The sequence below is a fragment of the Mercurialis annua genome, linkage group LG2, assembly GCF_937616625.2.
Source record: "Mercurialis annua linkage group LG2, ddMerAnnu1.2, whole genome shotgun sequence".
Lineage (NCBI taxonomy): Eukaryota > Viridiplantae > Streptophyta > Magnoliopsida > Malpighiales > Euphorbiaceae > Mercurialis > Mercurialis annua.
In genome coordinates this window covers 45,997,109-46,021,898 of record NC_065571.1, presented here as the reverse complement: position 1 = coordinate 46,021,898, position 24,790 = coordinate 45,997,109, and the positions used below count along the sequence as shown (strand labels likewise).

Here is a 24,790-nt window from a genome sequence, read left to right as displayed (position 1 = left end):
TTTCCGATTTGACTCAGAAATCACCTTTTCTTCGCTTATAAATAATAAATATGATATAGTTTTAATCTTCCTTCCAATAAATCTCTTCGATATGAAGTTTTATCTATACGTAATGGATTTTATCTCTTTCTTTAAAAGAATTTTTATACTTGTTTGCTTATTTTATGATTTGTTTTCTCCGGTCGTTCAAAAATCTCTAGTGATCGTTCGGACTTTAGTGTCAGTTTCTTGTATATCTAGATTTGAAAGGTTGTCCATCTAACTTTTACGAATCTTATTTTAAATCCTATAAAAAGAATCGAAATTAAGAATTTAATCAAAAACAAAGAATATAATTATGATACATTTAACAACTTACATACAATGAAAAAATTATTTTACATTTTCTAAAAATGTCATTTAATATTAGATCTTTTTTTTTTTTGAAAATTCAACTTTAAAAAAAATTATACTTAATAAACCTCACCGACCATCTTTTCCATAGGGTTCACTTTATTTCAATTAGTTTAATTCGGTGCACAACCAGTTACCTCCCCCCCACTCCATTGTAATAAAAAGAGATTTTGTTAACAAAAACAAAATATTTTCAGCCCTGTGAACTCAAAAATGAAAATAAACCAATTCCACAGAAATTAACAATATGAACATAATAATAACCTTCTCTGCAATATAAATTGGCATTAAGAGGCCATGATAGATCTTCAAAATTAAATGTTTTTGAATATCATAAGTTTGCAGCCATCCATAAGAAGGCACTGGCCATGTACATGAACCACATGACAATGCTTATTCTTAAGTCGTTAGTCCACATGATGTTATTAAATATCAGATACTCTGATATGGCAAGTAGGTAAAAACCACATAACGAAAGGCGCATACGAAACGCCATATTTACAGGGTGTGCATCGAAACGAAGGGGCATCACCGGCATTTCATCATGTTTGTCGTCATCATCTAGTAACCTCCTTGTATGTAAGCATTCAAGCGGTCCAACTCCTCCCGGTGCTCAGCCACCACAGCACGGACAACATCTCCAATGGAAACCATACCCATCATGTCCTTGTCATGAATGACTGGAATGTGCCTGATACGGTTATCTGTCAAACATTTAAAGAAATCCTGTTAATATTATCCATATAATAAGAAGCTTTGCAGCACAAAAACAAAAACACAGAAACGCAAAACGGCGAAATGGAAAAATGACAGACAGGAGAATATGTTATAATTATAGAGTTTTGGAGTTTCAGAAACATTTCAAGAAACAGAAACGAAATCTCAAATGATAAGATTTGAGAAATTTCTGTCGAATAAAGATATAAGAATTGAATGGAGCTGGCAACTAAAAATGTCAGGTGTAGATGAACATGGCGTAATACCTGTCATCAGTTGCATAGCTCGCAGAACTTTAGTATCAGGAGTGACCGTGATAAGCTTATTCTGCAACAACCATATACATTTACATAAATCTCAATTTGCATGCTTGCTATGGAGATGGAAGCCAAAATTATGAAACTCTTAGAAAGTCGACAGCATTTTACCTCTTCGGTCATAATATCCCCAACCTTAGTTGACTTGGATGATCTTCCTTGTACTATGATCTTCCTCAGATAATCTACAAGTTGTAAACATAATTAACAGTAATATTTTGAAATTCATCGTTTGGGAATACAATTGCACCACCAGAAAACAAAAGGCATAAAAATTTATCAAATGGACAAAAGCAAAGCAGTAGATCATTATTCTCATAACTTGTTTTAAATGAAATATATTCTCGGTATATATCCAAATTTTAATTGTCGGAATTAGATGAACAAGTGCTCCATGTGTGCATGAGAGAGAAGTTATCATTTATTAATTCCACCTGCCTTTCTACCCTCATCTCAAAATTCTATAGGGACCGCATCATAGGCAGCCCTGAGCTAGTAGCTGACTGCCTCTGCTTCTAACAGAATACAATTGGATTTCAGTTTATGAAAACTATAGTGATGAGTGCTTAGGAAAAATAAAAAAGGTCACAGCTGACCTAAGTTCGGTGATTATCAGCTACAACTATTGGATTACTTCATGTGTTAGGCCTCTAATATGCCAATATGAGTTGATACTTGATCGATTATAGTTGCAGAACCTTAAAACTACGAAAAACAAAAGATAACTGCCGTATTTTGGGGTTCTGCAGTTCATCTATCATTTCCTTCCGAAATGGACTAGAAACAAAAGACAAGATACCAGAAAATGAGAATTGGATCATGTGAAATACACATTCACTGATCCGCAAGGAAAACTAAATTAGTATGCAACATAGCAAAACAAACCATCCGTGAAGAAAATGTACGGTAACGAGAGTATAATATAAACATACAAGTTATAAACACTTCTAGAATGAAAATCGAGTGCAGTGATAACGCTGAAGGACAATTCATATTTAAGAATATCATAGAGCTGTCTTACCAATTGCTATTGGAACTACTAAATTGATCACAAAAGATGCAAACGGCAATCATGCTTTAGATGTTAAAATTTTTAAATTCACATATATTTCTTATTTACTAGACACTTTAATAATTCAAAGTACCTCTCTCTGTGATAATTCCAGCAATAGTATTCTGCTCTCCAGGTTTCACCACCACCAAAGCTCCAACATTGTGCTGAGTCATCTGCAAGAAAATTACTCTAATCAGAACAAATATCACTCAGAACACAAATCCGGTTGTAACGAATTCTTCTAATCGACCACAACAACAACTAAATAGTAATAGCGGAAGATTCATACCGATTTGACGGCGTCATACACAGAGTCATCAGTAGTACACCAAAGCCAAGAACCATCAGCACTTTTGCCTTTTGCTTTCAAAATGTCAGCAATAGTAGTGCTTTCAAAGCTTTGCTCTTCCATTCGGGCCGATGACACAGATTCAAATCTTGAAAAAACAACAGGCCTTAATAATGGAACAGCAACATTAACACGGACATGTTGCAAAACTGCATTTTTGACTACATTTCCACGGCTCATGAATGTATTAGCAACCCTTTGCATCTTTCCCTGAAATTAAATAGCAGATCAAATAAACAAACAAAAAAGTGAATCCTGGTCTCTATAGCATAAAAATAATACAAAGTTATGCATTAGTACTAAAACAGATAAATTTGTTACTAAAGTCAAAGTCTTTGAAATGTTGAAAATCAGTTCAAGGAATTAGAAAAACAAAAAAAAATACATTTACTAGAAAGTCAAGAGCATAAATAGGGTCACATAGAAAGAAAAACAAGAAGTGAAAATACAAAATAAAAAGGGAAAAGATCTAAAAAAAGGTTACAAAAATAAGCAAAAAAAAAGGTGAAATATTTTTCAAGATTTCCCATCAACTAAAACATAAATCTTGATCATCATCATCATCATGAACAACAACATCAAGAACAATAATACCATGATCAAGAATATTAAATATAAACCTAATGAAAGAACAAATAAAAAGAAACTATAAAAATTAAAGATACCTGATTTGGAGAACTGAAGCAAGAAACTGAAAACAAAGAATCCCAAGAACAAAGATGCTGCAACTGAGAAGAAGAAGAGAGATGAAGAAGCCCTAGAAGAAGAACAAAAACTAGTTGTTGAAGTTGAGACAAAGTGACAGTGAAAGGTGATGATAAGTTTATATTAATATTTCATAGTACTATAGTATTATCTTACTATTTATCCATTCATTCACCTCACTCACTCTTGTCTACTTTATTAATTTGATTTGTTTAGTTTTGGATAAACATCACAGAATAGGACAATGCAACACACACCTGACTCTAAATCTGTGGGCTATCTTTTAATTATTTAATTAGTTTCGATCAATTTTGTTAATTATGTATTAAAACTGTTTTTAGTCAAAAGTATAGTGTGTTTATTTATTGATATTTGATAACAACTTATGATTTGACTATATAAATAAAATCCAAATTCAGTTAAATAGTTAAAAATTACTTTAAATGAAAAATTAAAATTATTAATTTTAGATTTATTAAATAACTTTTACATTTTTAATTTTATTTTAAAATTATTACTAATAAATCATTGTTGTCTCATATTAGCCCACTTCCCCTAAAGGCCCTTCTCCACTAAATGACCTATTTCCAACAAAAGCCCATAGTCAAGATAAAAGTCCATAACTATAAATTATAAATTTATACTATATAAAAATACGGAAAAAGGAGACATACACATCTACGTTAATATTTTTTTTACTTATAAAATATTATTATAAATTAAAAATCTATTAAAATAATTATTAAAATTAAAATATTAATTAAAATAAACTATTTATAATATCATGTCAAAGTAATTATATATAGTAATAATTAAAATAGACTATTTTAAATATTTAATAATTTTTATTTTAATTACTATTTAATCATATGAAATTTGAATGAAGATATACTATTTTTAATAAATTACTAATTTAATTATTATTTGATATTTTTTATTTATATTCTCTATAAATAAGGTAAACTATTTCTAATTAATTATTTTTGACATTTTATACTTTTTTTATGAATTGACATTTTATACTTAGATACAAGGCTAATAATCACCCATGGCACCTCAATTTTAGGGGTACGGGCGCTAAATCCCTGATGTTTAAAAACGGGCGCTAAACCCCCTGATCTTTGTGGCGGCGCTCACTAAACCCCTTTTGGACGAAATATGACCAAAATACCCCTGGCGCCGTTTTTCCTGGTCAACTGACTTTTTTTTCAAAAAAAAAAATAAATAGTGCTGCCACGTCACCAAACTACCCTAAAAAATTAAAACACCTAAAATACCCCTAAAACACCCAACCCAATCAAATCAACCCAATAACATCCAACCAAACCACTTTCACCCGAACCACCACCCCACCGCTCTCCGGCCACCACGTCCGACCACCGCCATGGACGAAACATTTTCCGGCCGGTCTGTTCTTCGTGATCCCAGGCCTGTTCTTCCACGAAGAACAGACCTTGGATCTGTTCTTCGTGGAAGAACAGCGTCGTCTGTTCTTCCACGATGACCGGAAAATTTTCCGGTCATCTCGGAGAAGATGACCGCAAAATTTTCTGGTCCGGCGGTGGCGGCGGTGGCGGCGGTGGCGGCGGTGGTTGGGTGGTGTTGGCGGTTGGGTTGGTTAATTAAATGGTTAAAAGTGGGTTGATTTGTTTTGTTTTTGTCTTTTCTAAATTAAATTAGGGGTATTTTAGGTATTTTAATTTTTTAGGGTAGTTTGGTGACGTGGCAGCTGACGTGGCAGCACTATTTATTTATTTTTTTTTTGAAAAAAAAGTCAGTTGACCAGGAAAAACGGCGCCAGGGGTATTTTGGTCATATTTTGTCCAAAAGGGGTTTAGTGAGCGGCCCCACAAAGATCAGGGGGTTTAGCGCCCGTTTTTAAACATCAGGGGGTTTAGCGTCCGTACCCTTATAGTTGAGGTGCCATGGGTGATTATTAGCCTAAATACAATTATAAGTATAGAAATAATTATTAATTAAATATTAATATAATACTTGACAAGTCACACTATGAGCCACGTGTGAAACACTTAAGTGAACTAGTTTAATAAAAAACGTGGAAATTATTTGAGCAAATTGTGCATTGGAAATGATGGAAACCGAATCCTATTATAACTAATGGAACCGAGTCGCAAAAGTTGCAACCTCTGGGAGAATATCAGTTCTCGCCTAAAATATAAGAATCTGATAATATCGGTGGCTTATGAGATTCGCCATGTCTGAAGATCAAATGAAGAATCATCTGAATTCCCAGGATAAGCCGGAATTCCCGAGGACTCAGAGAAAACGCATCGCTTGAGGGATTCGCCTAAAGATCAGATCTAACAGAATATCTTTCCTATTTGGATATAAACTCCAACTTAGGAAGATAAGTTTATTCAGGGAAATATTCTTGAACAAGACTTTCTCTTGAATAAGGATTCTCTTTTCTATTCAAGCTCAATCCCTATTAAATAGGAATCACTTTCCTATTCGAAGTCTACTAGGTATTCTCTAAACTACTATATAAAGAGTTTGAGGTATGTCTAAAAACACAATTACATTCATATACTCAAAACGATACTTAAGCCTAAACTGACTTTAGCATCAGAGAGTTATCCGGACCAAAACCGTCAGATTAGCTTCTACCATGTTTTGCAGATTACAAACCGGATCAAAAGGCAGACTCCATCAAGAAATTAGAAAAAAATAGGCCATTAAAAGCATGTAGAAGGCTAGATATGTGGAAAGTTAAATTTATTGAGGTTGAAAACTTAAACATGTACAACAATTATAATAATAAAGATGGAAATTGTATTGAACTTTGCTTGAAGCTAGAGTAGTAACTGTCGTAGGTTGTTTGAGATTTCAACTGCCACTGTAGCTGGTATTAAAGGAAGATCAAGGAAACATTAAAAACTCACAATCAAATTTTCAATTTTATGAGTTTGAATTCAATTCTCTTTTAACATTCAATTCTCAACTATTTGCCATATTTTGAAGTACTTGTGTAAGGTTAACCAAGCTCGCAAATTTCTTGATTGAAGTCAAGATCACACGCTTATAATCAAAATTTGTTTCCTAGCACGCCCGCAATTTGCATGAACTGGTATTTCTCTCCAAAAGACATAATAATTTGGCACGTCCAGTGTGACGCTTGAGTTATGCCGAGAACTCGAGTGAAAAAGAAAAGGATGTGATTGTATCTTAGGATACGATGGATGGTCCTACTACTACAAATATAGGACATGAAGGCTCTGTGGCTCATATGGTCGAGAACATTGAGAGGGAGAACTCGCCTCTTCATGGGCAAATTCACGAAGAGACAAGTTCAGACCTATTGCGTAGATTTGAAGCGCACTGGACACCAGCATGGCGAAACTCTGAACCAAGGTCGGCGAAGGCGCTCTAAACGTTATCAAAATCAATGGTTGAAATGAACCAAAAACAAGTCGAAATGGCCAGAATATGGAACACAATATGGTTAAGTTGATAGTTGAGTTCATATTTTTGTCTTAAAAAGATGAAGTTGTATCAGAGGCCGTTAACAAGACTAAACGTGGAGTCAACCACAAGTTCGGTGGGTACTCATTTGTAGGAGTCCAAGAGGTTGGGGATACGAGTCATATTCAACTTTCAACTTCATCCGCTCTTGATGAAACATACATTCTACCACAAAAAAAGGGAGAAACTTGTGCAAATTAATTCTACCAAAATAGGTTATCAAATAGACCGACAAAACCCAAACAATTTTATAAAGCAGATAGTGGGTATATTACTTTTGCTAATTAGCAAGAGTCAACCTATAGTTTAACTCTAGGGCTTCGGGGGTAATCATATACATGTAGGGAGGATCCAACCTCAAATAGTGCAGCCTCAACCTTAGGGGAGGTCACTAGATATGGAGGTAGTAAAAGAAGCGGTACATGATTTGTATGGACCAGACTTGAGACAAGTCGACCGACCTCAATTCCACAAGCCATCAGGACTTCATTGACAAGAAAAATTCTTATCCTAAATGACATAAAATCTCAAGTTTTTCTTTATTTTCCAGAGAATATGGCCAATCCACCATTGAACATGTGGCAAAATTCTTATTTCAATATGGAGTATTGGCCAACCTAGATATTATTGCTAACTCTAAATTAAAGTTGTTTCCAAATTCTCTAATATAAAAACTTTTACGTGGTATGCCACTTTAACTAGGGATTCAGTGCTCACATGGCCAGGATGGAGTGTCCTTTTCACACTCAATTTCATCTAGCCAAACTAGAGGTATGCATTGTTGAGTTGTCTAGAACCACGTAAAAGAGTGAAGAAAATGTCGATGTATACATATACCGGTTTAAAAGGATGAGGAGCAGATGTAAAATCATCTTTCCATAAACGGGCCGTTATGTCAAGGTAGCACAATGCGGTCTAGATAGTGAACTGTATAAGAAATTTTAAGGAATGAAGTTTAAAGACTTTTATGAGTTAGCCACCAAGGTATCAGAATATGAAAAAAAATCTTACGAGAAGAGAGCCACAAGAAGAAAGTGGCCACTACGTATTACCAAGAGGTTGGAAAATATGAAACTGTGGTGGCTGATATCATTACTACGGGTTCATGTACATGTCCTATGCTGATCAAGAAAGTCTCAAATCCATGGAGGAAGCAGTAAACCTATAATGCTCAACCTTTTTATACGTTTCAAGTAGCAAAAACTAAAAAAAAAATCTTTGATTTTCTATTGAAAGAAAAGTTAATTACTCTTCGTCCTAATTACAAAATGCCTTTAAAAAGAAATTAAGGAGAAACAATACTAAAATTTTCATAAATCTTGGAATTATTCAACAAACTCTTGTTGGGGGCTCAAAAATATTGTACAGGACCGCATTAGTAAAGGGATACTAAAGTTCCCAGAGAAAAAGGAAGAAATGGTGATACACAAGCACCCTTTTTCTATCATAGCTACTGTCAACGCAAGCGAGCTCACTGAGTTTGATTTATGTCTTGGACATCTAAAGAAAGCTCAAAATCAGGGAGAAACACGTTGAGAAATCCTAACGTGGAGGAATGAGGTTAACGCACAAAAACGTCAAGAAGAAATAGGTTTGGAGACCTAAAATTCGTAGTCATTTTATTTCTACTGATGGTGTTGCTTTGGAATATCAAAATGGACCTTTATCCCAATCAAGACGACACATGAATTATAATTATCCAAGGAAGAAAGCCTATGTCTAGAGGAGAGAGGAAGACCTCAAACTTCCAAATTTCAATGAGGCCAACTTATATTTTTTGTTCAATCAGTGGTTCCTCCTAGCCGCCAATGGCAAAAATATTATCGCAGAAAGTTTCCCCCACTTTAACGAGAACCCAAAAATGTCATTGTTAGAGACAAATAGATGCGTTTAGAAAAAAAAACAAGAGCATGTACTTTATGGAATCAACAAAGAAAATTCTATAAAAAGACACCACCTCTAACTCAAGAAACTTCCAACAACATGGAAGAAGAGGTTGAACAAAGTAATGAAGGAGATGGCGTGAAGATGGACATGGAACATGATCCCCTTCAAAAAGATCAAGACAGACCCTTTCCTAAAAAAAAAGTGCAAGGTTTAAAAGAAATTCAAAAGATTATAGTGACACGGAATCCGAGGAGGAACATATACCAAAGAAACTCAACAAAATGGATGAGATAGAAATTCCAATCATATGTGCTGCTTCACTTTAATTTTTCTTACAGATTTTAAGTGATCGGAGCGTGTAGCTAAAAATTTCAAATAATCTCAGCAAGAGGCTGAAAAGGTCCGTAAAAAAGAGGTATCATAACCCCAAGGAAACATGTGTCGTAGTTAGGTCACCATTCATGAGGCAACCGATGGAGGGCTAAAGAGAGTGATTTTTAACAAATCAGCTAAGGCAATGGTGAGACACATTAAGCCTTTATACATAAAGGCTCACTTCAATAGGAAACCGACCTCAATAGTATTCATCGAAAACAAATCCATTATATAAATTATGTCATTCAAGATGCTACATGCTTTTAAGAGACTTCCAGCTGAGGAGGTTCGGATATAGCAGTTAAGAACAGCGGGTTGGAAGTTGCGTATGGCGGACATAAAGGAGAGACAATTGTTGATGTGACGCTTTCAGAAATACCACGAGAAGATGATAAGGGACTATATACGCCACGCGCCCATGAGACTATCTATCCCTCAATCCACCATCAACGGAGGACGATTATAGTTTTTCTTTTTCACCCTTTCACTTTATTTTTCAGTTTTCTTTTATTTTTCTTTTGGTGCATTTGGGACAATGTATGTATGATTTAGTGTGAGAGTGGTAAGAAAATTTTATGCTTTTATGTTTGTGTTTTATGTTTTATGTTGTCATATCTTTGCTGTCTTGTTTATGTTGCTGTAACTTGGCGGATATGTTTTCGCTTTATTGGTTGGTATTTATCTTTATTTGGTTGTATTTTTGATTATTGGCTATGTTCAAGTTTATATTTTTTTATTCTCTGTTAGTGCTAATACTATGTTGATTACGATGTCAGAATTGTTAGTATTTTAATATTTTCTTTTTTCATATTCGATGAGTTAGTTAAAATTTGCTTTTATTTGTGAATAACAATTTGAGAATGACAATCGAGCGATAATTTTTTATTTTATTTGAAATGAATCAATAAGACCAAGGTGAAATTATAAGTTTAGGAAAATGCTTTCTTTCTAATAACTAGTGTGAACTTTGCATGTGATTCATGATATAAGCAATTTTGATATTTTTATAAGTTTTGAGTAATTGTGACATGTTTTGTTATGGTGAATTACATGGTACATACACTCCTCTTTGTGAGACTTTTGAGCCTTAGTGAGCATATATTCTTAATGTTTCATGTTTATTGCGGTGTTATTTGATATATGATTTGATTCTCTGGAATTTGCCTCATGTCCATAGTAAAATTGCATTATGAGTCAAAGAGGCTGAATATGATAAATGACATCTAGAATAATCATTTTTTAGACCACTTATAATAGCCTACTATTTTTCTTATGTTTTAACCTTGTTATTATTTTTATTTTCAAAACTTCAAAGAGAAAAGTAACATATAATAGTTTCAGATTCAACTCTAATAACATTAAAGTTTATTATTGTCATTTGGTACTGTTGTTATTTATGCTTTTGCTGTTGTTTTTGCTGGTTTATGTTTCTAGTTTCTGTTTCTGTTTTGCTTTCGGTTTTAGCTGATGTTTTGTCGTTACGCTACTAATGTCCGATATCTCCAGCCGATGTCTGATATCTCCTGCTGCTGCTTGTGGTTGTATTTCATGGTGCAAGCTTATTTTTTATAGGTTCAGTTCATAATATATAGGTTTAATACATTTAAATCGTTGACTTTGTTTTGCTTCTTGTAGTAGACAAATATTTATAGTTTATAATTTTACTTTTTTTTAATTTTAGCGTTCATTTTTTTTAACAAATATTTTGTTTGAAACTTGTATTGACTAATACCAATTGAGATAGTATATACTTATTGGTGTATATATCTTTTTGTATTGGCTGACATTTCAGCTTCTATCTCTAAAAAAAAACCCAGGAACAAATTGAAAAAATAATCTCTATTAATCAAACAAAAATGTCAATATTCATACATTAATTTTTATAATGAACAGAAGAAAAACTCATGACTCGATCATAATACTATGCCATATAATGTAGAAGCTTTCATTCTCCCTGACGTAAACCATTTAAAATAACAAACAAAAAAGAGACAACTTGTGATTGTGGGGTCTTACAAAAAATTGACCCTGTTCTGTATGGCAAAATCCATAACGAGTCCCTAAATCTTTACTATTTTTACAACTAAGTCCTCAAACTTTATTTTCATTAAATTAGATTCCTACCTAAAAGTAGCTTCATTAAATAATGAAAGGCTGTTGAGAATTGTTTTTTTTTGGATAAATCTGTTGAGAATTGTTTATGAGTTGATCTATCTTAACTCTAATTATTTACTTAATTGACTCCCTCAATTAACTCCTCAATAAAAAATCATTAAATATCAATATTTTAATTATAAATATCCTGAAATATTAGATTAAGTTGTCTAATAAATTAATTAAAAAATTCAATCTGTTACAATTTAAGATGCATGTATTTCTTACAAAATAATAATCTAAAAAATAAGATAATATTTCTTTAAAATAGAAATAATAATAATAATTTTTACTACTTTATTATTAGAAATACATAAACTATACATTGATTCATGGATCCTTAACTAACAAAAATTTAGAAGTGTGCATTACAAACATATAAATTATAAAATTACAAAATTAAATTGTCATCGCTTTTATAAGTAGATTTTTCAACTTTAGTTTTGTAAAGTCGGCTAACTTAACTTTTATTTTTCAAAACTTTTAATAATATTGACAAAGATTTAAATGCAAATTACACCACCAAATAATTAATAATTAATTTTTCAAATTTACTTTATTATAAATTTAGTGGATAAATTATTTTTAATTTCTTAAAAGTAACATTAGAAATATGCCAATAAAATATGCTATGTGATTAGTTCAATGGTTGCTATATTATATGATAATTTATTTCATCTGTCAAGGAGTTGAATATAATAAAAATAAAAATTTAAAAATCTTAAAATAAAACTAAAGTTGAAGTTTAAATAAAAAAAGCAATACTCCACCTATTTTCATTAAAATTTAAAATACACAATTATTTTTTTAATTATTTTTTAATAAACATTTAAATGAAAAAAAAAAAATTAGTAAACTATTTTTGTTTACCTGCTTCTAGACATGCTCATGGGAATTCAAGCTGGATTGGTCGAGTTTTTTTTTGTTTTTTTTATAAAAGCCTAAGTCAGGCCGGAATCCGAATTGAGCTTCATATGTTCTGCTAAAAATCGGCCTTTACCTTTATATATGTTAGTTAAGGCTAAATTTTTGCCCTTACATGAAAAATTCTAGAAAAAATAAAAGTTTGAACCTGTCTGTAAAATGGGCTTTTTATATAAAATACTGTTTTTTCTCTAATATTTACTTTTTTACTACTCTTTTTAAATCTTTATTTTTCATACCAACTTTATTTTCTTTTTATGCTACTTTTTGAAAAACTTTACTTTCTATATTAACCTTTATTTTTCAACATTTTTTTTATTATTTTTAATTTATTTTTTCACCATTATATTTCTGCAATTAATATATATGACATATTTAAATTTTAAATTTTTTTATTTTTTTATTTATTTTTGACTTTTTTGAATTTTGACTTTTTTTAATTGTTGATATTTTTCGTTATTTTTTATATCAACACAAAATCAACACAATATCAACAACATTTAATAAACTAACTAATTTAAATTTTTAAATTTTTTTCATACTTATTTTTATTTTTTTCATCATTTTTTCAATTTAATTTAATTTTTTTATTTTATTTCACGTACAATGTGATCTTTTTTGTTAATGCTAAAATCAACTAAATATCAACATAACATCAACATGATATCAACACAATATCAACATTGTAATATTACAATAATTCAACATTATTATTTGTTTTTCACCAATGCTAAAATCAACACAATATCAACCCTGCAACATTACAATAATTCAACATGATTATTTGTCTTATTCCTCAATGTTAACATATCATTATCCAATCTCAGTTTAATTTTTATATTTTTAGTTTATTTCACGAAAAGTATTATCTTATTTGTTAATGTCAAAATCAAAAAAAATATCAACACAATATCAACATAAAATCAACAACATCGTAACATTACAATAATTTATCAATCAACATTCATCAACAAATCGTACTGCAGAATTAAAAAAAATGCAGAAATACAACAAAACACGGTAAAAATGCAGAAATAACAGATTTTTCTTCCATAAAACCATAAAATCATTTTATATAACATGAAAAGATAATCTTTATACATGTTTTATGATGAAAACTTACTATTATATAAAAAAATTAAACAGAAAAAAAAATTGCAGATCTGAAACGAAGAAAAAGAATAGAAACGATGAACTTCAGATATGATGAAATCGAAATAAAAAACGGAGATAGTAAAAACGAGCAGAGAAAATGACTTCGTTGACGAGGTAAAGGTGTAACGACGGAGATGGAGCGCGAAAAACAGATCTGAAGATGCCGATCTACTAAATTAAAGATGCACAAAGATGATTATGGAGAAGAAGAAGAAACTTCGTAAAAATTTGAGTTGAGAGAGAGCTGAGAGAGAAATATGAGGAGAGAGAAAATAATTATAATTGTGAGGGTTTGTTTGAGAGGAGAGGTATATATGTGAACTGTATAAAAGATATTATTTCACCCGTGTACCGTATTTTAGAGATACAAAAGTTAGACCTGTATAAAAGTAAAATATTAGAGAAAGTTGGTTGTTTGTGTAAAAAGTCTCTGTAAAATAGCAAGCTTTTTTCGGGTCGGGTTCGAATTTGAGACGGATAAAAAAATAAAAAATTACTATTAAATTCTGAATCCTAAGGATACGGATAAGAAATAAAAAATTACTAATAAAACCCGAATCCTAAGGAGACGGATTTGGATGGCCCGACGAGTACCCAAGCACATGAATAAGTCTACATTCTTCTAACATCACTTAGTAAGGATCAATAAAGACAAAATTAAAAGTTGAGGAACCGCCGGGTCGCGGTTCAAGAAAAAGTGAAACCGGTCCGGAACCGCCAAAGAGACGGTTCCATGACGGTTCGGAACCAGACAATTCTGGTTCTGATTCTGGTTTCGGTTTAGTACGGTTTAGAAAAAAATTGAAAATAAATTAAAATTTAATTACAAAAAATGTAATTTAACAATAAAATAATTTACGGAGATAGTATTATAAGAAAATAAAGAATTTTGTTTTTGAAAATAAAAAATTAACCAAACATTTAGTGGTAATTTCCTGAAATACATGTTTTGATAACTTATTTACACCTTTACCTGCAAAGTTTTGATTTTTATATTTTATCTTTTTTTATTTACGAAAAATATCTTTTTATTTTTTTTTTAATTTCAACAATACCTTTTTTCTGTTTCCAATTTCGGTTTTCAGTTTTTTCAGTTCGGTCGACCGAACCGACCGGCAGTTTTTTTTTATATAATGTAAGATTAGTGTATATATAGTGTTAATTTTTATTTTTATAGATTTGTTTCCTGGAATTTTTTTTATATAGTGTAATAGTAGTGTATATATAGTGTTTTTATGGTGTTTATAGTGTAAGATTAGTATATATATAGTGTATATATATAGTGTATAAGTAGTGTATATATATAGTATATTTTTAGTGTATCTATGGTATTTTGTAGTGTTTTGTGGTTTACACTGTGAAACACTGCAAAATACACCATAAAAACTGCAAATACACCATAAATATGCTAAAAAAACAGCAGAAATACACTATATATACACCAAAAATAAACTAAAATGTAAATATATTATAAAATTACTACAAATGCACCATAAATCAATTTTTTTTTTACAAAATCAGTAGCAATCAACAAATTTATGAATAAGAGAAGACAAAATAAATAATTATATGAATAATAGAGCAATTTTATAAACAAAAAAGTATAGATCTACAATAATTTATTTATAAAATATTTAAATCATTACAAAAAACCTAAAAATTACACAAATCTAAAAACGAGTCGAGAAATCCATAGCGCGAACGGAAGAGACGAACGGAGTAGCGCGAACGGAAAAGACAAACGGAAAAACGACCGGAAACGACGAGAAATCAATCGGAAGTAGACGAACGGAAGAGCGACTGGAAAGACGAACAGAAAAATAATCGGAGGAGATAAACTGAAAATCAAATGAAAAAGAAGAAGAAAAAAAGAGAGAACTTTGAGAGAGAAGAGAGTTTAGAGAGAAAAAAAGATGGCTATGTAAAAGTTTAACCTAAAATGAGAGATGGCTTCTTTATATAGTGGGTATTTTTGATAAATAAATTAGCTTATTAGATAATGTAGGATAAGAGGAAAAGATAGGCCAAAATGGGCTAATAATCACCCATGGCACCTCAACTTTAGGGGTACGGGCGTTAAACCCCCTGATGTTTAAAAACGGGCGCTAAACCCCCTGAACTTTGAGGCGGCGCTCACTAAACCCCTTTTGGACGAAATATGACCAAAATACCCCTGGCGCCGTTTTTTTGGTCAACTGACTTTTTTTCAAAAAAATAAAATAAATAAATAGTGGCGCCACGTCAGCTGCCACGTCACCAAACTACCCTAAAAAATTAAAACACCTAAAATACCCCTAAAACACCCAACCCAATCAAATCAACCCAATGAATTCAACCAAACCACTTTCACCCGAACCGCCACCACAACCACAACCACCACCACCGCCACCACAACCGCCGCCGCCGCCGCCATCATAACCACCACCGCCGCCGCCGCCGCCGTCACCATAACCACCACAGCCACCAAAACGTTTCAGGCTTTGAAAGAGTCATTCAAATTTTAGATTCCAGAATAAAGAGTTCAGATGCCTTTATACAAATGAAGTAGTAAACTTTCAATTTCTAAAAGTAAAATAAAAAATGGAAACGTCGATCCTAACTCCGACTCAGAAGTACGCAGCGGCAGCTCTGTTCTCACTGGCACTTCACCACTCTCAAATTCACCAGACGCGACCTTCAAATTCTCTTCAGTCTTTAAATGATGAGCCGATGGGAGGAGTTATAAGCTTTGCTGATAAAATCTCCGTCTCCGACAATCCTCACCTTTGGATCCATGAAAAATCAGGCTTGCTTTTGCCTGTTCTCCGGTAAATTCAAACAACCTAAATAGCTTTGGTGCATTCAAAACAATTAAAAGAAATTTTAGGGTTCTTAATTTGTATCAGAATGTATGTACAGCTTGCTTGGCGTTGACGATCAAGCTTTGGATGGGTTGAAGGAGACTGCTGGTTCTTCTTCGCAAGTCAGGCATCATGTTGCAGCGGCGGCGGCGGTTGTGGTGGCGGTGGTGGTGGTTGTGGTGGCGGTTCGGGTGAAAGTGGTTTGGTTGAATTCATTGGGTTGATTTGATTGGGTTGGGTGTTTTAGGGGTATTTTAGGTGTTTTAATTTTTTAGGGTAGTTTGGTGACGTGGCAGCTGACGTGACGCCATTATTTATTTATTTTTTGAAAAAAAGTCAGTTGACCAAAAAAACGGCGCCAGGGATATTTTGGTCATATTTCGTCCAAAAGGGGTTTAGTGAGCGCCGCCTCAAAGTTCAGGGGGTTTAGCGCCCGTTTTTAAACATCAGGGGGTTTAGCGCCCGTACCCCTAAAGTTGAGGTGCCATAGGTGATTATTAGCCGCCAAAATGATGTAAATACTTTACCAAAAATAGGTATTTTGAAATAATCCCATATTAAAACAAATATAATCTATATTTTATTGCAAAAATAAATATATTATATCATAAATATATAATATTTATTTATTTTCAACGGATTGGACTCTTGAACCGTCGGTTCACGGTTCAACAAATTTGGAACAGACCCGAAATCGCCCTTTCTACGGTTTCGGGTCGGTTTTGGTCCGGTTCGGACTGGATTTGACCGAACCGGTTTACGGGCTGACCCGGCCCATGTCCAGCTCTAGATAAGTGAATGATTAAAATAGTAAATGACAACATTAAAAGTTGAGGAACCTAAAGATGAAGTTAGATGAGTGAATGATTAAAATAGTAAATGTTGAGGGACCCATTATTGTGTTTGGCTACTGTATGGAATTGGGTATGGTGGCTACCATACGCCACGGTATGATGGTGTTGAATGCAAGAAATGAATCCAAAGTCAGACTCAGAGTCAGACTCACTCACTGACTCGCTCGCTCTTTCTTTCTGATTTTGAATAACTGACTGACTCAATGCTTCTGTTAAATCTACCCAACGTCTTTTCATTCATTATTTAATTAGTAATACCCATTAATAACCGTCACTGACCCTTCTTCTTCTTCATTTTCTTCTTATTGAATAATCGTAACCTCCTTTCCCCTCCATTAATACCCTTTTCTTTGCTTTTTTTCTTCTTGTTTCTTGTGGTCAATCAGTAAATGTAAGTACCCTTTTGCCTGCTCTATTCGTTGCTATGATTTTCTTTGGTTTTGTTTGATATTTGGTTTCATGCCTAGCTTTTCTTTGGATAATCGCATTTCTAACTGATTTTCTTGATTTATGCTCGATTTTTAGTGTGTGTTTTGTGTACTATAATGGAATGATTAGGATGGAAGTTTTGAGTCCTATTTGATCTCTCCTACTTATTATAGTAGTTTTGTGAATATACTTCTTTATGTGGATCTGAGGTGGATAGCCTGCCATGTTGCTTCAACAACTACTAGTTCTACTTTTGGAAATTTATTTGTTCTCTTTGCTTTTGTACTTAATTGGCGTGTTTTTTTTTCCTAAAATGAATTGCCATGTTTTGTTATTCTTGAAAGTGAAATGTAAATGATGAAAACTAACATTTAGTCGCCAACAATTTTATTTCAAGTTTAATTTCAAATGCTTAATAAGATTTGTTGATAATACGATACTTAAAATTTTAGTGCTTTTCTTTTTGTTATAAATTTAAGCCAATCTGATACAAGAAAATCAACAAAATGTTGATTTGTGTTCGAAACAAAACAAAATGTATGATATGGTGTTCCGAGAATTGCATGCCATTCTCGATTGTAGGGATAGTTTAATATTTATGGTATGCTTAATTATGTTTAAAGGGAAAAAGGAAAGTTCATTTTGATTGATGGTCATCTTACGAGGATATCAGGATCAGTTCTTTTTTATTAACATACCCTGGATGGGGATTTTTTGTAGTTTTGTGTTCCAGCAAACAAATATGGGGGGTTCATCTTTTCTTCCAAGTCTTGGACCCTTTATGGACAATGTCAGTCCAACTTGGCTGGCGTCCATCCTTTCGGGTATCATCATGTGCATAACTGTAAGTATGCCTGTTCAATTCTGTAAATTCTTGTTATTAGTCACTGAAACCTTTTAAAAGGCCATAATAAGTATGTATATGTTGCATTTAGCATAAACTATGCTTTCTACTTTGACACTGGAATAGGTTGGACTATATCTTCTTAAGAGGTAGCATATCTACCTCATTGATCGTCTTTTAAGATCACTTAGGGATGTGATGGTGATTGTTTAACTATAGAATAAACACTAATTATTGGCCTAATACATAACTTACCCCTTTATCTTGGTGAAAATCTGCTAGCACTTGGATTTTGTTTCAATATATCACCCCCTCCATGCAGTTTATTGAGTGTCGAGTTTAAATTTATGTAATTTCAAATATTAAAGAAGGAAGATAAAGGGTGAATTGATACATATAGAATGTGGTAAGTGAGAAAATATCTTAAAATATATTAGAGATATAAATGAGATTTAATTGTGAAAGTTGATCTATAATTTATGGCAAAAAGTAAATATTTTTTATTAATGTAAAATTATGTATAAGAACTACCATTCCGATATCCAGAGTTTTAATGTTGCTAAAATGTAGATTTTAGGTGTGTAATAGGCTGAAACAGAACTTTTCAGAGTTTCTAGATTCCCTCCAAGTACAATGGAAACTTAATATTATATTCTATCAAGCCACAGCAAATCAAGAAACATTCATTTAGTAGAGTTGACTCAAAATATTTCATTGTTTAAATGGATTAGTTTCAGGACTTGTGATGCAGCAACACCTTAGTAACTCAGGTTACTAATTTTACCAATTTGAGCAATTCCTCTCTATTATTATTTAAAGTAACTATTGGCTTATTGATTTTCAAATTGTTGAATGCTAAATCTAGTGCATTTCTGTATTATTGACGAATTTTGGACCCTTTTTGTTCATATCTCCTGAAAGATGATGTTTATGATTTTTTTTTTGTGATTTTATACTGTGAGACTCATTTTCTTGCATGTCATGTGTCTTTTTCTTGTACTTTCCAACATTATTCGAAGAAAGAACAAGAAATGAGCGCTAACATTTATATCAATGTCTTACATATGATATATCTTCTAATTTTGTTTACTTTACTACTTGAAGGTGTATCAATTAACAGGTTTTGTTAGCGCTTTGTGCTTTAAAGGATATGGGAAGCTCACCAAAGTGCAAACAATGGAATGGAACAATCGGTAGAATTCTTTTTTTGATGAATCTTTTCTTGGTTTTGAATTTTTTTTCTTTTTTGTAAAATTATGTTAGGGGTTCATAAGGGCATGGAAATTAACTGCTTTAATTGTGCAGGGGCTTCTCCACATTTCATGCTCTTTTTGTGGCGTCAGCTTCTTTCTACCTCTTGGTATTATCAGGTCTTTTTGATGAAGGTTCTCAAGAAGAGTCGATCCTTTACAGAAACTCGGTCGTATCAAACTCTGTATTAGGGGTAAGCTGCTTCAAGCAATATGTTATGTTATTCTCTTAGATTCAACATCTTTGACGTGTTTATATTTTGCTGAACTTTGTGCAAGAATGTTGTTGAACTGCCATGCCTCATGCCTAGAAATAAGTCTCTAATAAGCTAATTAAATTTATATATCTGGATATTCATGATATTTCTTACTTGCATGTCTATGTTTGTGTTCCTGCACAAACAAAGTCAGTGGTGTGCTAAGTTTTTTTTTTTCTTACAAGGCATGCATGTCTAGCTAAAAGAGTTATTACAGGTACATGCAACAAGAATAAAAGCTCTAATATAGATCCAATAATTCTTAAATTGTGAAGTCATTCATCCTAAATGTGTTGAGATACTCGTGCTGTTTTCCTCTGCATTTAACTAGTTATTACAAGTAAGCTTAAGATAAAGTTGGTGATGAGATTAATCTAGTGGATTAAATTTTAAAATTACAGTTGAAGGTAGTAGGGGTGAGCACACAGCCAGTTTAACTGTATTCTCCCATTATTTCGGTTTATTTCGGTTAAGTTTTTGTTTAATTTGGTTGGTTGGATCGGTTGGGCTAATGAAAAAATTGGTTTCAGTTACGGTTAAGAGTTTTTAAAAATTTGGTTAAGCTTATATATAAGTTTCATTTATTTTTAATTATTATTCATTATATTTTGTCGGTTTTAGTCAAGGTAGTGCCACAATGGCCCCATACTCATCTTACAATTCTGCAGGGGCAGTGTTTCCAGCCGATTCAACTGTTCTGCTGGTAGTTAAAACTTAAATGTATGCTGTACTGTGCATTAAATAAAATTCAGAGAATCCTTTTTTAACTTTGTCAGTATATCAAATACATCATCTATCACTTATTATAATACAAAGAGATTTGAAAGCAAAACATACTGTTACTATGTATTATATAATTTGCTGAAATCTTTTATATCTGAAACATGTCCAAGACTCTTATAAAGATTAATTATGTGTTATATAATTTGCTGAAATGTTTTATAGCTGAAACATGTCCAAGACGCTTATAAAGATTAATTATGTGTTATATAATTTGCTGAAATGTTTTATAGCTGAAACATGTCCGAAATGCTTAAATAAACACTATATTCAGAAGTAACAAATATCTCCATTTGGATATTGCCATTTTTTTCTCCGTTCTTATATTCTTTGTATTTTTCCTCAGTTCCTTGTGCTACGAACATTTTCCTGATTGGTTTCGCTATTCTTTTCTTTGGCACTTTTCACAGATCTCTATTGGTTATTTCCTGGCAGATCTGGCAATGATCATTTGGTATTTTCCAGCTCTAGGTGGTCTTGAGTATGTAAGTAAGAGATTTTTATAACTATTCTTAGTATCCAAATTTGTATTTGTTTCTATTAGTAACTTGTTCTGGAAGCTTTTTTTTCAACTGTCATTTAGCTTCTTCTCCAATCAAGTCAAGTTCAGCTGAAACGGCTGGTTTTTGTTTTCTGCTCATACAACTTAGTTTACTAACATTATTTATGTTTTTCTTTTCTTAAAGGTTTTGCACCATGGGCTATCAATGTATTCAATAATTCTCTCCCTTATAAGTGGTCAAGGACAGTTTTATATTCTAATGGTTCTGTTCACAGAGAGCACAACTCCTTTTGTAAACTTAAGATGGTACAACCACTATTAGAGAGTTTCTGTAGGTCCATGGTAATTTTTGATTGTCCATATTTGCTCATTATGTTAAATACAAATTCAGGTACTTGGATCTTGCTGGTCAGAAAAACTCTAAAGCATACGTCTGCAATGGAATCCTCTTGTTCGTGGGCTGGCTGGTACTGTCTAAACTCTCGGTTATTTGACTTGGCTCGCATTGTTTTAAGGGTGTGCAGAAACATAACCAAACCGACAAATTCTGTTTGGTTTGATATTATAAAACAATCAGTTTATCGTTCGGTTTGGAAAGTAAAAATGTTCAGTTCACTCTTGGTTCAAACTGAAACTTGAATTGTTTTTATGCAATTCTTTAATGCATCGTCCTCTGTTCTTAAAACTTGATTTTTTTTAATAACTTTTATTTCTTATGTTTAATGTTTTAGGTGGCAAGGGTTATCTTGTTCGTATACTTTTTCACGCACATGTTCATCCACTTTGATGAGGTCAGTGGTAGTACATTTTTGCTCGACTCTTTAATAGATGAGTACAGACAATGATTGCCTTTGTCTTAATAGTAATACTGCGAAACAAGGTTCCGGGGTCTTAAACCTTATCGGTTTGCTTCAATGTGAATATTAAAATACGCCCATGTCGGTTATTTCAGGATAATGCTTTTGAGCAATTCAAAGCAGTTATTTGCTCTCTTTTTTTATTTAAATCAAACAACTTACATACAAATTTTAAATATTTCTAACATAAATAGTTGGTTGGCTGGTTATATCGGTTTGTACCTAAAGCGAAATGATTTTTTTTTACTTTCAAATACGAGTTGAACTTAAATCATTTCACTAATTCATCTGTTTTTATCTGTTGTAGGTGAAAAATATATTTCCCCTGGGTTTCTACAGCATGCTTGTAGTTCCACCTGCGCTATCAATAATGAATATCATCTGGTTTTGGAAAATAGCAAGAGGCTTACTTAAAACTCTTTCAAGACCTAAAACACACAGTCAGTGATCTGCCATTCGACTTGATCATCGGATTTTGACGTCGGAGCGTTAAATACAGTGCACAGGTAATGTTAATTGAAATAGTTTTGAACATATAAAATTTTGTTCTACCAAAATGTATATTTCAATTCAATTGTACATTAGATTTTGATTGAGGGACAACGAATGTGCAAATGGATCAAATGTTCTATTTTTCTTTTATCAGAAAGTTGACCGGTCTATATCAGTTAACAACATACATAGCTACTTCAGAATAAATTAATATGTCCAAAATTGTTAATATTGATAATTCCATTCTGAATGAAAAAATAATGAAATTTAATGTGTCTATTCTGCGAAAAATAATAAAAATTACTAATATTTTAAAGAGGACGGAGGAAGTAATGATTTTTATAAAATTTATTGAATTTTAAAAAATATTTAAAATATTTAAAATTTTATTAATTTTATTAATTTTATTAATTTTATTAATCTTTTTTATAAAACTCATTAGATTTTTAAATCTATTTTAATTTTTTGAGAATGCTAAATGAATTCATCGAAAAACTTGAAAATGCGAGAAAAATAATTATTTATAAAATTTTCTTACTTTGACACAGAAAAGGGTTAATTGCAAACAAATAATGAATTTTACGTTATTTTGCATTTTTAATATAAATATTCAATTTTGATAAATCAGAATACGAATTATCATTTTTTACAATATGGAACATTGAATAATTTTTCAATTAAAAAAATTGCTCATATATAGTTCAAAAGAGGCCTAATCGAGCTCTATGTTATTAATTCATCCAAACTTTGCAATTGAATAAACATAAATTTCTAAGGTTTTGAAATTCGATTTTTCGAACTTATATCCACAACTGTTTTTGAATTTTTATAGATCAATTGTGACAATTACTATTCAATTTCTTAAATTTACCGCTATGTGTCGATTTGATTCTTGAATTTTCTCAAACGGATTAACAGCTCGTTAGTCATACGTATTTTTAAAAAAAAAATCACAATTGCACGCTATTGATTCTAATCGCCTTTTCTACTCTATAAAAGAAATAGGTGTCTACCCTATAGTAACTAAATTGAATATAATTAAAGCTTTAATTGATTTGAAATAAATTTAGGGGTTGTTTGGTTCAAGGTTGGGAGTCGAAATCGGAATGGGAATCAGAATGAGAAGGAATGAGAATAGAAATGATTTTTTCATTTGTTGTTTGGTTCAATAAATTAGTGTAGGAATGAAAATGAATAAATTTTGTGAAAAAAATTATTTATTATTTATTAAAAAAAATTATTTATTAAATTTATTTCTTTTTAAAATATTTTTTTATTTTTTGAAAAAAAAATATTTTTTATTATTTTAAATAAAATTTTTTAGTTTTTAAAATAACTATTTGAAAATATTTTTTTAATAATTATATTTTTTTATTTATTATAAAATATTTTGTTAAATTTTTGATTCTTATTGGAATGAAAATTTCATTTTCATGGGTGAGGAGAGGAATGGGTGATTCCTATTAAAAGGGTAATAACATTCTCATTCTCTAATACATTTTGACAAAACAAGTATAAACAATGGGAATTATTCATTCACATTCCCATCCTCCCTTTGTTTTAAGACGAACCAAACAGCCCCTTAGTTTATGAAATTAATTGAAGATTTAAACCTGTAATAATATAGTTTATTTGATTTAAAAAAAGGTGATTCTTTTTTGCAAAATTCTAAAATTAATTTATGATATCAAATAAATTAAGAAATATTATATGTATTTATTGAAGATTTAAAAATAAGGGTTAATTATATATAAAATCACCACCTTTACACGAATTTTCAAAAATAACACTACCTTTACAACGTGTCAATTCAGGGCATCACCTTTCATTTTTTTTCAAAAACAACATGGGCACATTTTTTGATAAAATTTTGCTGACTTGGACACCCAATGAGAGTGCCACGTGTCACGCCACGTCAGCAAAAATGCCACTAAAAATGCGCCCGTGTTATTTTTGAAAAGAAATGAAAGGTGGTGCCCTGAATTGCCACGTTTTAAAGGTCGTGTTATTTTTGCAATTTCGTGTAAAGGTGGTGATTTTATATGTAATTAACCCTAAAAATAATTCAAACAAGTTATTCTTTCAAAATCGAAAATCACTCATTCACTTTGAGCTAAACTTCTTTATAATAATTTTTCTTCTTGTCGAAGTGTTCAATTTGATGGATATGTG

The 24,790-nt window shown here is 31.7% G+C and overlaps 2 protein-coding genes across 2 annotated transcripts; one reads left to right on the top strand and one right to left on the bottom strand.

Annotated features, from left to right (window-relative positions):
- Positions 1-674: 674 nt before the first annotated feature.
- On the bottom strand, positions 675-3,703 carry LOC126669921 (CBS domain-containing protein CBSX3, mitochondrial). The gene is made up of 6 exons (XM_050363563.2): positions 3,496-3,703; positions 2,771-3,040; positions 2,573-2,654; positions 1,539-1,612; positions 1,377-1,437; positions 675-1,097 (listed from the first exon to the last, which is right to left on the bottom strand). Exons 2-6 carry the CDS (start codon positions 3,032-3,034, stop codon positions 955-957), a joined length of 624 nt encoding a protein of 207 aa, XP_050219520.1. The 5' UTR covers positions 3,035-3,040; positions 3,496-3,703; the 3' UTR covers positions 675-954.
- A 13,527-nt stretch (positions 3,704-17,230) lies between these two features.
- Positions 17,231-22,805, top strand: LOC126670746 (uncharacterized). Its single transcript, XM_050364566.2, has 9 exons — positions 17,231-17,598; positions 18,357-18,480; positions 19,585-19,673; positions 19,786-19,924; positions 21,178-21,252; positions 21,454-21,575; positions 21,661-21,736; positions 22,001-22,060; positions 22,434-22,805. Exons 2-9 carry the CDS (start codon positions 18,379-18,381, stop codon positions 22,572-22,574), a joined length of 804 nt encoding a protein of 267 aa, XP_050220523.1. The 5' UTR covers positions 17,231-17,598; positions 18,357-18,378; the 3' UTR covers positions 22,575-22,805.
- The last annotated feature ends 1,985 nt before the right edge of the window (positions 22,806-24,790 follow it).

What these genes read in the sequence shown, in the direction of transcription:
- LOC126670746 (XM_050364566.2), top strand. Translation starts at nt 18,379, where the DNA reads ATGGGGGGTTCATCTTTTCTTCCAAGTCTTGGACCCTTTATGGACAAT. An exon ending in TATCAAACTCTGTATTAGGG is followed by an intron (nt 19,925 to 21,177) that starts GTAAGCTGCTTC and finishes CACTTTTCACAG; the next exon opens with ATCTCTATTGGTTATTTCCT. An exon ending in TCTTGTTCGTGGGCTGGCTG is followed by an intron (nt 21,737 to 22,000) that starts GTACTGTCTAAA and finishes TTAATGTTTTAG; the next exon opens with GTGGCAAGGGTTATCTTGTT.
- LOC126669921 (XM_050363563.2), bottom strand. Translation starts at nt 3,034, where the DNA reads ATGCAAAGGGTTGCTAATACATTCATGAGCCGTGGAAATGTAGTCAAA. An exon ending in GGGATATTATGACCGAAGAG is followed by an intron (nt 1,438 to 1,538) that starts GTAAAATGCTGT and finishes TGGTTGTTGCAG; the next exon opens with AATAAGCTTATCACGGTCAC. An exon ending in AGCTATGCAACTGATGACAG is followed by an intron (nt 1,098 to 1,376) that starts GTATTACGCCAT and finishes AATGTTTGACAG; the next exon opens with ATAACCGTATCAGGCACATT.